Source organism: Cricetulus griseus, chromosome 4 (assembly GCF_003668045.3).
Source record: "Cricetulus griseus strain 17A/GY chromosome 4, alternate assembly CriGri-PICRH-1.0, whole genome shotgun sequence".
In the NCBI taxonomy this organism is placed as follows: Eukaryota; Metazoa; Chordata; class Mammalia; order Rodentia; family Cricetidae; genus Cricetulus; species Cricetulus griseus.
In genome coordinates this window covers 32932184-32950358 of record NC_048597.1, presented here as the reverse complement: position 1 = coordinate 32950358, position 18175 = coordinate 32932184, and the positions used below count along the sequence as shown (strand labels likewise).

The 18175-nt window shown below is 43.4% G+C and overlaps 1 protein-coding gene across 2 annotated transcripts in view; it reads right to left on the bottom strand.

The window, feature by feature from the left end:
* Crybg3 (crystallin beta-gamma domain containing 3) overlaps nucleotides 1–17392 on the bottom strand; it is a 104163-nt gene extending 86771 nt beyond the window's left edge. Inside the window, exon 1 of one of the 2 annotated variants that reach the window (XM_035444432.1) lies at nucleotides 17079–17392. In XM_035444432.1, coding sequence (XP_035300323.1) covers nucleotides 17079–17227 — 149 coding nt within the window. In that variant the 5' untranslated portion in view covers nucleotides 17228–17392. The remainder of the gene's footprint in view (nucleotides 1–17078) is intronic. The other variant, XM_027412443.2, reaches the window with a different exon arrangement.
* Between the last annotated feature and the right edge of the window lie 783 nt (nucleotides 17393–18175).

Sequence of the window (18175 nt, the reverse complement as noted above, 5' to 3'; positions counted from 1 at the left end):
GGCACATGCCTTTGGTCCCAGCACCAGGGAGACAGACTCACAGAACTCATCTCTGTGAGTTCAAGGCCAGGTCTACATTCTGAGTTCCAGGATAGCCAGGGCTACATAAACAGGAGGGGGGGGGGAGCGAGCAAGAGCTCGAGAAGACCCATCTACAGGGCACATTCCAGGAAAAAAAAAAAAAAACAAACAAAAACAGAAACCACCAAGAGGAACAACTTTGACAATATTCTTCCTCCCCTAGAAGGAAGGTCAACTTCCTTCCATTAAGACCTCACTCTACTTGAATACCTACCTGTCTTGCTACAATCCACCCTAAGCATTCTTTTAGGCTTTAATAAAGCTGTAATCTTTAATATTTGTTACTTTCCCCCCCATAAACTTTGTCCACTAAAAGTGTGCTTTGTGCTTTGTCATCTTTACAGTGTAGAAAAAAAAAAGACAGGAGGTTGGAAGAGAGAGAAAACACCACAATGGTTAAGACACTCAATAGTGGATACGGGCATGCTGGGTAGAAAAAAAGAAAATGAGCTGTTGGGATTGAAAAAGAGTGAAAGAGACACATGTTCAAATTCATATAATGCCAAACTTCATGTAAGACAACAGTCCACTCCTATGGTTTGCTCACAATGTAAAGTCCTTTGGGACCAAGAATATTTCAATAGTAATATTTTTAGAAAGCATTCAATTAGTTCATGGCAGGGAGAAAAAGGCAAGAACCACTATTACAGACACAAATAATACTTGGCATCTCTACATAGCCTTGTGTTGCTTAACCAAAAGAGCACAAATATGAAGGTCACTGTAACCTGCAAGTTCCTCATTTCTAAGTAGCCTTATATAGACCATATCTGAGAGCTAAGACTCCAGCATGTGGCCTTTAAGCATTTACTTGCTTTGTGCTAGACATAAACTTCTGGGCAATGTAAAACAGAAGGTATATTAGCACTCTAAACTTCAAATAATTCCCATGATCTACAATAACTTACCTTCTTGTTTTTAACTAAGTCCAAACAAGATAATGGAATCCTTGACAGAAGAAACATGAGGCTGGGCCCAATAACTAACCAACTCAACAGATACAGAGCAACCCAGTTCCATGTTCTAGGCACCCTCCACAGTGCTAAGGGTTTATCAGTAAAGAGGAAAAAAAACAAAAACAAAAAACTGTCTTCCTCAAGCCTTCTGAACATATAACTGAATCGCCTAGGGTGCTGGGTTTGTTAAACAAACAAACTTATTGTCAAGTAAGCCAACTAGAGTGGGCTGAGGAATCTATATTGTAACAATCACCCCCCTGTCCCCAGGTGTTCTGTTGAAGTCACCCTCTGACACCACCACATTCTTGAACAATGACCTGAGCGCCTCTCTGGATTCAGCTTGGCGGTTATATAGGGAAGAGAGAAATCTGGTTATGAAGACCACTATTTAATAGTGATCAGATGAGGTCAGTGTTGATACATAAAGATTAAACACTAACTAGAAAACTCACAGAATACTAATTCCAAACCCTGCTGCTCAATCTCAGCAAAGAGCAGTGATTGTAATGAACACACAGACTATCCCAAGCACAGAGTGGGACCCACAATGACAAATCCCCTCACTGCAGTCCACGTTGGCACAAGGGCACTGCCAGTCACACACACTCATGTGGTCAAAGAGCTGCTTCCTGGACTGCGGGAGGATAGGCTTGACAAAGCAGCCTTTTATTGAATAAAGTTTCTTGGGAGGAGGGGGGAGAAGCAAATATTTAGGCTTCAACTTTCCCAACAGTTTGGCTTCTTTCTAAAATAAGCCCGCCAGTGGGGTGTAGTCAGTGGGGAGGGGAAGACACTCCTGGAAAGGAGAGCTCTCCACACCAGGGCTCCTGTTAACACTTGTTCTCCCGTGACATTTTTTTTCTCACACATCATGATTCTGGCTTTGTCAGAAAAATCCAGAACTACTAAAGATCTGAGTACAGTTTCCTCAAGTGTTTTATGGAGACTAGCCTCTTCTTTACAGATACTGGAGTAGATAATGGAGGCTTAGCCTCTTCTCTACAGATACTGGAGTAGATAATGGAGGCTTAGCCTCTTCTCTACAGATACTGGAGTAGATAATGGAGGCTTAGCCTCTTCTCTACAGATGATGGAGTAGATAATGGAGGCTTAGCCTCTTCTCTACAGATGCTGGAGTGGATGCTGGAGGCTTAGCCTCTTTCTCTACAGATGCTGGAGTGGATGATGTTTTGGCTTTTCTAGAGATGAGGCAACCTCTGATGGGACAATTTCATCAGCAGGCATTCTGAACAGTGCTAAACCCAGGGTCACTTAATCTCATTTGGGAAAGTCCTTCAATTTTAAGCATTACCTGCCAACTGGCTGACCTTGGAGATGTTGGCCACACCTAGCCTTTGATTAGAATTAATATTCTCTTTCTCTTCCAGTCCTCTTAGCCCCATGATGACTGAAATCATTTCCCTTCTCTGCATGTTTGTTTCCATGGCACAAGGGAAAGTGTCTCCTGGATCTACAGCCACAAGACTGGTGATAGAGCATGGAAAGAGAAAGGAATCAGGGCAGGTCTGTACGGTTTTTCTCTCTCCTCACTAATGTCAGCTGGATTTAGACCCTGACCACCAAGCCATGTCTGCCACTGAAGCCTCATTAGAACTGTGCTTCCTGGCATGTTGCTTCTCACCACCCAGATTATCTGACCCAACTCCTGTGATGAAACTAGAAGCTTCCAGAATGTGCCTTCATCACATTGTGAACAAACCATGCTCCAGTCCTCCCTGGACTAAAGAAAAGATGATATGCAACAAAGGCACTTTCACAGACCCACTGTCTAGCTGTGGTCACTACAGCAAAATGTTCTGCAGAACACTAATAATGTCCCTTGGGACCTTCCAACAGCTGATGGGGGAGGCAGAGTCACTGTCTTCAGTGGTATAGGTGCTGGTGACTTACTCGTGCTTTATTGGACAGTCTTATACCCCTGTCCATCCTGGGGGCTCTTGTTAAGATGAGTGGGCCACAAAACAACAAAAGACATGATAAGCAGGAAAGGGACTTGTTGGGAGGTGGGGCTGTGGTTGCAGTGGAAGAGAAAGGTGGTTGAGAAAGAATGAATGGGTAATCAGAATGTATGAAACTAATAAATAAAAACTTTAATGAAGCACAAAAATCTTGAAAACTCAAAACAGACCTGCCTATTTCAGCGGTAGCAGCTTAGGGACAAAAAAGGCTTTTCAGCAAAATCACATTCTGGATGTGATTTCACAAATATGTAAGGTTCAGGACAGACCATGAGATGATTCCCAGACCTGTTATCTCAGGATGTTACCCGAGTCTGCATCTACAGGGTCAGTGATAAAAGAACACAGACTAGTCTGTGGGAAAGGAAGAAAAAGGCTATGTCCAGGAAGTCAACCGCAAATCAAAATTAATGCCAGTGCATTAAAACAAAGAGAAGTGTCTACTGCCTCTTTGCTCCAAGTTACTTGGGGCTACCTCCAGGCCTGTCCTCTATTCTCTTAGCCACCATCTTAGCCCTCACTGTGGTCCTTAACTGTAGCACAATAAATAACAGAACCAGACTCTGGTACTGGGTTCAAGCTTCAAGCTTCAGGAAAATCATTTATGATTTATTAAAGCTTGCCTGAGGATTTAGAAAGTAAAGTCAGTCACAAGCTATAGGAGCCAGGCAGTGGTGGTACACACCTTTAATCCCACCACTTGGGAGGGAGAGGTAGACAGATCTTTGTTAGCTCAAGGCCACACTGAGCTACAAGAAACACATTCAGTCCTAAGACAAACAGCTCACACAAAGATGATCTCAGTCCTTGGGATCACATGCCTTTAATTCCAGGACTCATAAGAGGTATTTAAGCCAGGAACAGGGTCTCAGAGGTGGCATTCACTCTCCAGCCACATTGAGTCTCCAGTCACATTGATGAGAGCATAGCAGTCTGAGTGAATCTGAGGAGCAGTGAAGTCAGGAGCATTTTGAGCATTGCCTCTTTGGTCTGAGCTGAGGTAGAGGTAGAGCTAGTGGTCAGCTGCTTTGCTTTTCCTATCTTCAGTTTGAAGATTGAACCCCAATATCAGTCTCTGGGTCATTTACTTATTGCGCTACACTTAACTATACCATGAATATTATGCCTGCCATGGAGGCCATGCACATGAACCTAAAGTTTTTTTTTTTTTTTTTTTTTGGTTTTTTTTTTTTTTTTTTGTAGAAATACAGCTTCCCACTACAAGTCCTAAACTCCTCTTTGCTCAATGTTCTACTGATGTCTATTATGAATTAAACTGGCTTTTATGTATAAGCCTGCAATCCCATCTAGCAAGCCCTATTCAGCCTCTCTGAGGAAAAAAAAAAAGATTTCCACATCAATGATTCAGAGACAAGCACCTGGAAAACTGTCCTTTCGTAAATGATGTCTGCCAGCAGTCGAGCGGTACTTGTACTTTTTAAATGACCATTAACAGGACATAAAACAGGTGGTTATGGCACTATTTCTGGGCTCCAAATTAAAAGGTAACTAGAGGCTGCAATTTCAAGGCAGTCAAACAGCACGCATTTCAGCTCAAACATCTGGCATTCGAATGATTTCAGAAATCTTTGGAGAAAAAAAAAAAAATCAAGGGAAGGAGGAAAAGGAATGGATACGATAAGATCTGGCTGCTTTGCAACCTGAGTGTATCTGGCGCTGTTCTACTCCATATGCTGGCCTTCTGGGATTCACACAGCTATGATGCTTTATTTTCTGTCTCCGTCCTACAACACAAGCCCATAATTACAGTTCAGTCCTAGTCTGTGGAGGGAGATTCTCAGCAGCTTGAGTGGCACTGTGTACCACTCGATGTTCTCCTCGAAAGGCTGCTCTTTTCTTCCCAGAGCCCTTGGCTCACTCATACCCTTCAGACTCTGAACAGCTGTGACCCACCTCATGAGAAGTGAAGCAACATTGGAAGCCTGCAACTTTGATGTGAATTCTTAGGCTGCTATTATAGCTGGGGCCTTTGTGGGTGGAGTGCAAATCAGCGAGAGAGGGCTTGTCTCGGTGCAAGGCTATAGGTTAGATCACCAGTTATCATAAAAAGTAAATATTAGCACGGGACAGTCATCCACATACCATTCAAAAAACAGTCCTGAAGACTGGAGGGCTGGAGACCAAAGCAGAAGCCCAATCCTTGTCTTTCCAAAGCTCCACAGTGCCTGATCATGGCTGACACCCCACCTACCCCACACCCACACACACCCCACCAACTAACATCCTCCTTTTTCTGTACATTCTAAGATACAAACATGCAATGTAAATATATAAGCACGGGGCCATGAAAAATATTCAAAAGCTAAGTTCTTGCTAGGGCCTCCCTCCCCACTCCTAGCTCATCTGGTTGTTGGTCCCCTCCCTTACCATGGACACTCTTCATTCCCTGGCACACAATATTATGGATTCTCAGGACCGTCAAACGGTGCCCTCTCGCTCTGCAAAGTTCTTGTTTGGATGTGCTCATGCATCACTCCCAGATACAGCCAAGCTCTCTGCTCAGACACTACCCTGTAGAAGGCTTTGATGATCACACCCCTAGACCTCGCTCTAGACCCAACATTTCCAAGCTGCCTTGTTCCTTCACCCTGCTTTGGTTCAACTTTACAGCATGCTATTTATCAACAACTAAGATTTTGATAAGGATTAAATTTTAAGATTTTAGTGCTTATTTAAACGTATGTACTATTGTAGAAAACATTAAAGCCCTATTGTTGAGGGCATATACATAAATTTTAATCCCAAAGAGAAAATTTTACTTGTAAAATTATCTGTACATGTACATGGGGGAATGACCCAAAAGGATGGGACATGTCTTTGGGAAGCCAGAGTTCTGAATGTGCCTTTATTTTATATTTTCATAGGATGTAATGCCTGGTTTACCAAAGCATAAATTACAATAAAAAAAAAAGATTTTAAATGGCCTAGTACTGTAGTTGAGTTAAAAAAAAAGATTCAATGAAAATACAACTAAGAACAAATACCTAGATCCTTAAACTATAAATACTGCACAGTGGTGACTCCTTTTTCATACTATATGCCACATTCTCAAAGATCCTTACCTACCCACTTACAACTGAAATCACTACAGCTCACAGCTTCAACTCTGACTAACCAACAAGAGGCCACCTGCAGCTGACCCCTGGTGCTTCACCAGAAATCAAAGGCAGAGAGTTCACACCTCACCTAGTCACTGCCAGAATTGGAATGTAAAGTGCCAAATATCCCATTGTGGAAGGAAGGCTGGCAATTTCAAGAGAGAAAATTCTAGTTGGTCACTAAGGCAGTATCTACTTTTTGGATAAATGTGATGCAAAGAATAAAGAACATGGGTTTCTGTGAGGAAACCTCAGAAATCTATGGGACCTCCTGTAGAAGCCTAGTATTTATCCCTAGCATAGGTGTGGACTTTGGGAGCCCATTCCATATAGAGGAATACTCCCTGAGCCAAGACACACGGGGGTGGGCCTAGGCCCTATCCCAAAGGATACTAAAGACTCTGATGACACCTATGGAAGGCCTCACCATCCAGGGGGAGCAGAAAAGATATGTGACAGATAAGGTTTTAGTTGGGGGGGGGTAGGGGAGGACGGGTGGGAGAAGGGAACTGGGATTGTCATGTAAAGCAATCCTGTTTCCTATTCAAATAAAAAAAAGTTGGAAAAAAAATTCTGGCATACAACTTCTAGAAATTACATGACATTAGTATATGTAAGAACACAGAAATACCATTTCAGGTTATTTCTATAACTACATTCCATAAAAGACAGATAAATACAAGGTAAATTCCTAAAGCGCACTATGCCAATGCCTTAGGGTTTCTATTGCTGTGAAGAGTCACCATGACCACAGCAGCTCTTATAAAGAAAAACATTTAATTGTGGTGGCTCACTTACAGTTCAGAGGTGTTGCTCATTATCTTCATGGTGGGAAGCAAGGCAGCATGCAGGCAAATACGGTGCTAGAGAAGGAGCCAAGAGTTCTTACATCTTGACTCACAGGCAACAAGGAGTGGTCTAGCTCACAGGGTGTGGCTTGAGTATATATATATAACACCTCAAAGTCTGCCTCCACAGTGACATACTTCAACAAGACCACACATCCTTATCATTGCCGCTCCCTCTGGGGGCCATTTTCTTTCACACCACCATAACCAATGAAACTACCAATATCTGGGGAGCCACCTGGGAGTTCTAGCCATTACCATGGGTCTTCTCTTTGTTCCAACAGTCTCAGAGAATTTGGCACTGAACACCTACCTAATATCTGTCTTTTGGGTTTTTGTTTGTTTTGCTTCTTGAGACAGGGTCTCACTGTGTATTCCTAGCTGCACTGGAACTAGCTCTGTAGACCAGGCTGACCTCGAACTCAGGGATCCACCTGCCTCTGTCTCCTGGTGCTGGCATCAAAGTCAATAAGCAGAGACCTTGACTATGCCATAATAAATCAGCAATCGCCAGTGGCGAGAGGGGGATGTTATAGAGTTCAGTGCACACTCAATAGAAAGTTCAGCAGCACTGACATTCACAAAGAGGTTTTTTTGTTGTTTTTTGTTTGTTTGTTTGTTTTGAGAAAACATTTAATTTTGTTCTTTTGAAAAACACTAACATAACAGTGAAGGAGTAAATAAAAGGAAATCAGTTATTATATAAAATGAGCTAGGGGTACTACAGAGAGTTTTGAAGAGGAGACAGACAGAAAATATTTAGGGTGGACAAAACTACAGTGTAAAAGGCTGCAAAAGCAGTTGTCATTTTGGCATAGCCTAAGAATTCCAGAAAAATTCCAGTGACTTAGAGGGCAAAAGTAAGGGAAGAAACACAAGGTTGAAAATGTTAACTCACATCCCAACTAACATCCAGAAATTACAGACATTTGGGAGGAAATTGTCAGAAACGATAAGTCTTCAAGGTCTGGGATCCAAGCACAGTACAAGGGACCATAGGAAGGGGAGTTTTAGAATCACCCTTCAAGCTGGATGACTGAGACCAAAGCCTCTAAAGGAAGGGAACATAGCGAATGCTCGCCAACATGAAAAGGAGCTGATGGAAAATCTATTATTCATCTTTGTACTGGATTAAAAGGAGATTCAATTTTCTTAAAATTTACAAAGGTAAAAAATTAGTAACATATATAAAAGGCCTCCAAATGAGTTTGCTAGAAAAAAAATCTTAACAGCAGCAGAATTAAAGTAAATGAAGAAATAGCTTCAGAATCCATAGGGGGAAAATATTCAGAAACATAAAAACTGAAAATGTATCTCACATCTACTATTCCTTGTTGGACAAAATCCTGCATAACTAGGGACTTAATCAAGGAAAACATGAAATCCAAAACTGGAGGGAGCTGGTGTAGATTTGAATAGAGAGGTGGAATGAGACCGGAGGAAGGAGAGCTCAGGGGGGTGGGCATAGAGGGGAACTGAGCAATGTAATTTTGTAATATGGAAAGAAAAGAGAACACTTTGTAAATTGGGCATCCTCGAAGAAGTAACAGTGAGAATAAAAAAAGGAGGCAGTTTTGCTCCATAAAACCAAAAGGTCACATGAAGGGAAGCATCATAATGCACAGCTTAGCTAAACAAAATAAACTTACACAGTAATATCTGAAGACTCAATTTTTATCTAGTCTCTCAAATGATAGTAACTGTTTAGATGAGTGTGTGAAGGAACTGGAAAGGGCATAAAATATGTTCTCATCTACCATAATCAGAAGCTAACAGATACTACCTAAAATGAGTAAATAATAATAAGGCATTATTTAGACATTGATACAGAAATAACTGGACGAAACGTATTATGTGTAATTAAAGCATTTTTTTAAAAAAAAAATCTCAAGAATGGGCTCACACGTCTTGATTGTTTCTACACCCTTCTGCCTTCCACCCCCTGGTGCTCATTTTTAGGAGAGGAAGAAAGAAGTGGTTCAATGTGGAGGATGCCTGTAATCCCAGCACCAGGGAAAACTATGGTAGGAAGGTCCTAAGTTCCAGGCCAGTCTGAGTTACACAGTGAGTCTGAAGCTATCTTGGACTAACAAGTGACACCCAGTCTCAGAAAGACAGAAAAAGGGAGAGAAGTGGTAGTAAAGGAGGAGCAAAAAACTAGGTCATACCTTGCTCACTTCTGGATTCCCAGAACCTAGTAAAGTGTCTGACACAATGACACTCAATTCTTCTAGGCTTGTAGATAGCTGCTTTCAAGTCATGTGATCCAAAAGGGGAGGCGCCTGGAGGGATTAGCTGATGTTTTTATGTATGGCTTTTCCGATAAAATATTAGTCTTCTGAACATATAAAGTATATTCATTTTACAGACCTATTAGCCTATCGGTTGGCAAGCAAAGGCCTGGGAGTGAAGAGCCAACTCGGGACGTGGTCACGGTGGGTGGCAGGTGACCTCTAAATGAATTAAAAGTTTTGTGGTTTCACCCAGTTTTACATTACAGATTAGTAATATATAGGTCTCCATTATACCTTTAGAGAGCGTCATCTCCCACCCCCCCAAAAAAACAAACTAAATGGCCCTATAGTGTACACAATACAACTATTTGCATCCTTAACCAAAATTTTTCTTACTTGAAAAAAATTATCATAGTTTGTTCTTCTTGGATCAATAATTCTTAGATTTTCTTCTTTTATAGACAAAACGTTCAGCAGGTCTCAAACCAATCTCCTTTCTTTCTATAATAGGTGATTCACACAAGTTTTAAGCGTCCAAAGCTGGACAGGGAAAGTCTCCCTGCTCCCTGGCCCTTAACTCAGTCTCCACTGAGGCACACTGTGCCTCCACCAGGAGGCACAGCTCTAGCCTGCTTTGTACCTTGTTGTGCTTTCTTTTTAAATGTACCCTGGAGATAGCTCCTTAAGGCACAGAGCAAGTTTTGCCATGCCTTCCAACAGGTACATGATATTACCATAAAAATAGTAGACAGATGTACAATTTAGTAACTAACAGGAATCTACTTTTCCTCTTTTGCTATTAAAATAAATCTTCACTCACTACACTCTCACAAACCATTTAACCTGTCAAAAACTTTAAAGATTTTATTTATATTTTATTCATTATGTATACATTTATCTGCATGCATGCTTCACACCAGAAGAAGGCACCAGATCTCATTATAGATGGTTGTGAGCAACCATGTGGTTTCTGGGAATTGAACTCAGGTCCTCTGGAAGAGCAGCCAGTGCTCTTAACCTCTAGGCCATCTCTCCAGCCCCCGCCCCCCCAAACTTTATATGTGTGACAGAATTCTTACAGCAGGGCCGTTGAGTATATGGGTCTCTAACATCATTGGAAACTCCTGTTTCCCTCCAAAGGGTGTTATCAATTTACTCTTGTCACAGTTACTTTTAAACTGCAGGGCAAAAGGCCATGACCAAGGCAACATACAAAAGAAAACATTTAACCGGCAAAGGCAGAATGGCTGGAAGAGCTGAGAGCTCACATCTAGATAGGCAAGCAGGAAGCAGAGAAGGCTAGCTGGGATTGATGTGGGCTTTTGAAGCGCAATGATGTACTTCCTACATGGCCACCCCTCCTAAACCTTCTCAACAGTTCCACCAACTGAGGACCAAGTATTCAAACACATGAGCACATAGAGCCATTCTCATTCAAACCACCACAACCCTCCGTTAAAAGGAGATGAGAAGGATCCTGTTTATCAATTGTAAACTGGAGTCTTGCTTATCAAAATTTAATCTATTTGTGTGCGTATTTAAATATAGATTCATAATTCACGATATATACATTTGCTTTCCTCTCCCCGCTCACAAGACTATAAATTCCTTGTTCTACAGACACTGACCTAGTCCACCTGGCCAGATGACTAGCTGCACACCATTGTCTTTTGTTTCCATTTAGGATCCTTTTCCAAGGCCAGTCTTCCCTATGGCTCTTCCCAAGTTAAGCAGAGACTACTGTTACATAATGGAGGCATCTTCAGATTTAGAAAGAGCCACTTGACTTCCGATTCTACCGCTGGTACTGATTAGCCGAGAACCCTTTCCAATCCTTCAACCCCATGTGTTCAGAGATGAAGTAAAGAAACTTCTCCCAATGTGGCATAGAGGGTTACAAGAAACAAAGATTGTATCTGTTCAAAACCCCAAGCACAAGACTATCAAAAAAGGTTAGTTTCATTCTGTCATCACTAATCTGCCAGGAACAACAACAAAAAACCCTAGGTGGCTAAGCAGACTGCTATTTCTGTGTTTTGGAACAATTCCCTGAAATACTCCAGAAGTTAAACACTGAGGGAGAGTCCTGATGGAGCTGTTCCACCGCTTAGCTAGTAACACCTACCTGCTAAACACTGGGGGGGAATTATTTCTAGCTACAAACCCTCAACAGGTCCTCTAGCAGAGTCAAACTATTCAGTGCACAGATCACTACACACTTGGAACGCTGAATCCTCAAGGAATGCACTTTTCTGGCTCCACCTATGCATAAATTCTTGTTGAGGCTGCAGAGGAGGAGCAAGGGGAACAGAGAAAGCAGTACTGTCAGCCTCTGGCTCCAGCTAGGACCACATCTCCCACTATTCTGAGTTAGCAAACATACTCAGGGAAAAGTCCCTGTGAGGTTTGAGGCCCAACTAAACTTTTTATCCACTATATGGCATTAATGAAGAAATACAGGCCAATGAGACAGTTCAGCCAGTAAAGGCAATTGCTGTCAAGCCTGACAACTGAGTTCAATCCTAGGGACTTGACGGTGGAAGACAAAAAAAAAGAATCCTGCAAGTTGCCCTTGGACATTCGCGCACAGGCACACACACACACACACACACACACACACACACACACACACACACACACACAAATAAGCAAAATAAATGTAATATATTTTTCTAAACCAAACAAATCATCCATGCCAAAAACATATTTATACTGAGGTTAGTTTTACGCCATCATCTTTATCTGCCCACTATGCAGCATCATATTTGGAATATATGCACATCAGCCTGTAGAGTTAACAGTAGTTTCTTCAACTTCCATCTCGTGGTGGCTCTCTTTTCACTGGAGCCCCTGGCTTGAATTTATACCAACCTAGCTTCCCTGCCACCACTGTATCCTTTAGCATTTCTAACATAGCTGAGCTTCCACTCAAATAGGGAATGGAATACTTTGAGGGATTGTTTTCTGCTTTTCAAACTGTCATTATTCTTTTTCTTTATTTTCCACTGATGAATAAAAAAAATGCTAAAAACATCCATGGCTCAATAAAGGCGGGCGTTCTGATTACAATTCCAGTATTACACAACTGAATTCTTTTCCAAGGACCCCCACAGCAAGAATTCACAAATGATCGATCCCACAGGCATCCTATGAAACGGGGTGGGGGGAGAGATCCTCACTTACAAAAGGTAGAGTCTTGAACTGTAAAACAGCTTACCATTTCTTCCCTGCTGCCAAGAGTAAGTTCCATGTTCCGAGTTAACCTGGCAGAAACGCCTCTGAGGGCTTCTAGAATTTGCTAGGCATTTTTACTACTTCGTGTATGAACTCCTGGCATGGCACAGGCGCGTCCTTATTTATCCTAGCTTAACCAGAAGGCCAAGAGCTCTCACCTGGTCATCAGAATACTTTTTCTTTTTCTTTTCAATCCTATCTCCTGTTCTACAGTCCATTAGCTTCCTGACCTCTGTCACTCAACACCTTCAGCTGTGATGACAGGTACAAACACCCTCCAGCTACATTTCATAAACCCACTTGGTGAGTAAAGTACTGCCCCTAGCTGGAAATCACTAGATGACCTGGTTAATGCTCTAACCAACAGCACAGATTCACTCTTTAACTGACCCAAGCCCTGATCTTGACTTTAGGGAGCCTGTCTTCCCCTCTTCTATTCTGATACTCTTAACAGTTCACTGAAAATCAAAGTCACAGTGCCCACTCTGAAACAAAGGGCTTCTTTAGTCAAATGTATATGTGTTTGTTTGTGAGATAGGGTCTCTCACACTATAGTCGAGAATGATCTAAAACTCATTATGGAACTCAAGACTTGGATTTGAAGCAGTCAGTCCTCCTGCCTCAGCCTCTGGAATGACAGGACCACAGGAATGATCCAACATACTCAGCTTCCCTTCACTCCAACTCCTCGAGACAGGGTTTGTCTGTGCAGCTCTGGCTGTTTTGGAAGTCACTCTGTAAATCAGGCTGGCCTCAGAGATCCTTTTGCCTCTACCTCTTTGAGTGCTGGGACAAAAGGCATGCACCACAACCGCCCGGCCAAACCCAGTTTTTAATATATGCTGAAAAGGTATGATTTTTGAAGGTTGGAAGAGAAAATGGTGTTTAATGAATCACAGCAATTAAGTCAAAGACCTAAATTCAATCCTTACCCTTGAGTCTTACTTCCCCTGTGATCACATGCAAATCAGTCTCACCTGAAAGTGTTACCACAATCCCTCCCATTCACCTGCCTGAAGGTGAAGGTGTACTGAGTTAGCCAAATGACACAGATGCTACTGGCAATTGGTAGGTGGACATCTTGGGCATCAAATGTCCTGCAGTGGGACAGGAGAGTCCGTTTAAAGAACTGTTACACCCAGATGCAAGTAGGACCTACCGTTAAGCACTGCCTCATCCTCACTGTCTTCAAAACTGTAAGAGGCCTCTAAGTAAGTGTAGCACCCCTTTAGCCCGTGGTACCGCGTAAATGAGACACTAAATAAAGCAAGCTCTCTGCTCAGGGTAAGTGAACAGTTAGCCCTTGAGAAATGTTGTTCTCACTGTGTGAGCTCCCTTTTGACGTATGGATATTGCATGGAGCCCTGTTTATACAGGTCCATCATGTGACACAGCAAGAAAGAAGGTTGGTTGTGCAAACATTTTCACAAAGCAGAGCAAATAAGGCAGGGGTTCACCTACTAAGTTTCACATTCTAACCATATCCATTTAACAGAGCCATTTAAAAAAAATAAAAAAATAAAACCTCCCAGTGAAGAGTCAACCATTCTCTCTAGAGACTTAATGACTCAATTCCAACCTTGTTTTCTGGATATATCTCCCTCTCTCCTCCCCCACCCCCCACATCAACGTGTATCTCCTTAACAGACCTTAAATTCCTACAGGCCTCGTGTACCACCGGCCATACCTGTTCCTATTTCTCCCAAGTTCTCTACCAACAGAAACATCCACAACTCATAGAGAGCCATTTAAAGTCACCTGTATACCATAAGGCCCCTACTGGACTCCTCTCGTCTCTTCTAAGGAGTCTGGCCTCATGTGCTAATCAACTGGGCTGAACAATATATTGACAACTCAAAATGAGACATTAAAATCTGGGAGGATTTTGGTTTGGTTAGGTTTGGTTTTTCGAAACAGGGTTTCTCTATATCTCTGACTGTCCTAAAACTTGCTCTCTAGACCAGGCTGGCTTCGAACTTGGAGATCCGCCTGACACTGCCTCCCAAGTGCTGGGATTAAAGGTGTGTGCCTTCACCGCATGACCTATTCTTCGAGTTCTTGAGAGTTTCCTGTGAAAACTTTTAATTGCAGCTTTCATTTCTACATAATCTATCCTGGCATAAGCACTTCCAGGATCTGATTGACTAACACATTAAATACTCAACAAAAGGTGATCCTTAACCTTCTTTGATTGCTGATGGTTCATGGAGAACACAGTAGCAGCAATAAAGCACTCAATAAATGATGTGTTCACACCAGGTGAAGCCCAAGCAAGGAACACACAGCACACTGAAAACAAAGGTTGCCTTACACTCCAAAAAGCAAGCAGTAAAGAACTACAATAATATGAAGGACATCATCATAGAGCACTGGCAACCTCCAAAGACCCAGTGTTTACCCCAACTTATCCCTTTGGCCTTTGTTTTCACTGGTAGGGAGCAAACATCTGTGGAGGGAGAGGATGTCATAAATGGCCCTTTCATCAGTCTTGTTAATACTTATGTTTCATCTTAATTCTCTTAAACTGCTAAGGGGTTCTGTTCTTAAGAAGTTGAGTATCCTGTTTTGTATTTGGGCATGAGCAAGCCGAGTAATAAAACAATCGTAAGCCAACACAATGAGTTCTGGCAGGAGAGGAGCCTATTCGAGGAAAGCCAGAATTAAAAAAAAAAAAAAAAATTCATCCCAAGATTTAAACAAAAAAGGCAGGTGTTCATAGGTCATCTACTTAAAGGGGTCCCAGTGTTGTGAGCACAGGTGAAAAATAGCTGGGTAAGTTTGAGCAGCTCTCTTTGAAACTTTAACAGTAAAACAGATTGTGATCATTCATGTTTGTCAAAAGTTGTGCCAAATATCACTTCCCAAGTTTTAAACTGCTAGACAAATTACAGGTTGCCAATATTGTTTCTTATGTGGGAGCCCTTTTCCTAGCTATCTTTACATGGCTACTTGCTATAATAATCAACATCACATTGACTGGACTAACTCTTCTACCCTAAAACCACTACTACAAAAGGTGAACCCTGCTCTCCACTAACACTAAAAGGTTTTACTGCCACAAAGAGAAACCACCAAAATGTCCCTTTCATTTTGAAATGGGATCACAGTGTCAGATCACAATTCTGTTTCCAATCCTGTTAACACCAGGGTTTTTCTATTACTGGGATGATGATAGCCACCACTGAGTGGTCCCATTTGTTTCATCACACTTTCAATAACGGCTTTGAGTTTGTTTGTATCTGCGAAAAGAAAGATTTAGGCCCATATAAAAACAGCTAAACACCCACACCAGGGATTATCTGCAATCCCCTTAACATCTGGCCAGTTCTAAAAAAGATGAGGACAAAATTAGTGCTAGCATAAGAACAATTAAAATCGCACTGTGAAAAGCCACAGCCTGTGCCTATGGGGTGGTGAGGAGAGTCAGAGAAGCATAGAAGAGGATCTAGCAGTAGATTAGTCGGCCCCAGGCAGAAAGAGTTCAGAATGGAGGAGTGTCTGCCTTAAAAGGGCAAACAGGCCAGGGGAGCAGGCAGGATTTCAGGACAAGGCTGATAGGAAATGTCCTGCTCACTCCAGTCCACCACTCTGAGCTTTCGTACCACTGAAGATTGTTATTAGAGATGTTACAACCGTGACAGCAACCACATCCCAGGTGAGACTTGCCAGATTTTAAAACTATCAGTAAGGATCGTGAAACCTCGGATCTTAAACCATCGACAACCAGGTCAACAGTATCTGTAACTTCCAAGGAAGAATAACCAGTCAATTAGAATTGGCCATTTCTTGGAAAGATGTATTTTGCTAACAGGTGATTAGAATGATAATGTTTCATAATTAGGAACACCAAGGAGCACAAAGGACTCACAGCAATCATAAACCCTCAACAGTAATGGAACTAGAACTCTAGTTGCTTCCCATCCATTTTTTTTTTTTCTTTGAAGTCCATCACCAAGTCTTTAGTGTGAGGTAAATATAGCTCTCTAGAGGGCAACCTTCCAAGGACATGGGTTACAGGTTCTTCTGGTGCAACCGAAGTTGGCCTCATGTCTCAAAAAAAAAAAAAAAAAAAAGTTGAAAGGAGCGAGTTACCTTCAGGGAGGATGAAGGGATTAAAAAAAAAACGGGCATTTTAATGAGACGAGTCTTTTAAAATGTCAATCTTTAAAGCAGCATGGGTAGAGGGGGAAAAAAAAGATTATGCAAAGAAGGCACATACTAATGATTACACTCAGCCATCTTCAGCCCTGCTTCCCCGAATCTGAGCTTTCAGCCAGATGTCCCAAGTGAGAGATAGGAACGAGGAAGGGCGGCATCATTTAAACTGTAAACAAATCTGGCGACGACTTCAGATTCGGGAAGAAGTCTTAGGAGCTCTTATTACAACTCTTTCGCTAATCACTTCGAGAAAAAAACTAAAGATGGCAAAGCACCCGCGGAGGGGGTGCAGAGGGGACCCGAGTGGAGGGGACAGACCGGCGAGCCCCGATGGCGGCGGGAAAGGAAGCGCGCGTGGAGAACCGGCCGGGAGCAAGAACTTCGCCAGATCTAATCCACCCAGGGCGGGACCGAAAGAAACCCGAGCAAAGGAAGACGGAGCGAACAGCGTCCCCGCGGCTCCCACCTGGCGGCGCCCCGGCTCGCGCCGGTCGGCTGGCCGGTCCCCGGCTTCTCCTCCTCTTCCTCTTCCTTGTCCCGGGAAGGGTTCCGCGGAGCGAAGAACCGGGAGAAGCTGTGCCAGGGGGCGCTGCCCCTCCTGCGGCCGCCGGACATGTCCCCCGCGCCGCCGCGCCGCGCCGTCCGCGGGCCCGGACGAGGCGGTGGCCGGAGCGCGGGTGGCCGCAGCCCTGGCCTGCCGTGTGCAGCCGGAGTCGGCGCGGGCGGCCAGCGCGGCTCCTCCAGCCCGGCCGGCACGAGCGCTCCCCGTGCGGCTCCTCCTCCCGCCCGCGACCCGAGCAGCCCGCCCCCCGGGAGGAGCCAGCCACCGCCACCGCCACCGCCCCGCCGCTCGCCGCTGGCAGCCAACAAGTCCGGGAGGAGCAGCCTGGGGCTCCTGCTTTTCCCAGCACTTAGCCCCCTTGGCTTTGCGAGCAATTACTGTAAATGCAAATGCGTTGCCTCCTCTTCCATGTTAGTGAAGTTTTAAAAGAGGGTCATCAGTGGAAACACCTGGCAGGAGGCTGTACCAGCGCGTAGCCTGCTGCCCTGGAACCAAGGTAGAACCATTCTAAAGACAGCTTTAGCCAGCAGGGCAGAAGACACCTGGGCTTTAGATGTGGAGCAACTTCCTAGCCCAGGTGTGCTTTGGTTCTCACCCTTCACCTATGGACTTCTGCCAGAATGCTTTTTTCAAAAACGACACTGACCAAAGGCAAATATGATTCAAGTATGACTCAAACTAGAAAATGCTGAAACAAATATTTTGTTGTTGGGCAGACGTTACTGTAGTGTGCAACCCCAAAGGTCCTTGAGACAAGTTTAAAGTGAATATCTGGGCCGGGCGGTGGTAGCACATTCCTTTAATTCCAGCACTCCGGAGGCAGAGGCAGGTGGATTTCAGTTAGTTCAAGGCCAACATGCTCTACAAAGTGAGTTCCAGGACAGCTAGAACCCCTGTCTCGGAAAAAAAAAAACAAACAAAAAACCTAAATATCTGGTTATAGCGTGACTTTAGTGTAGCAGCTAGTGCAGAAAGCACGGTGGCACATTCAACCCCAAGTA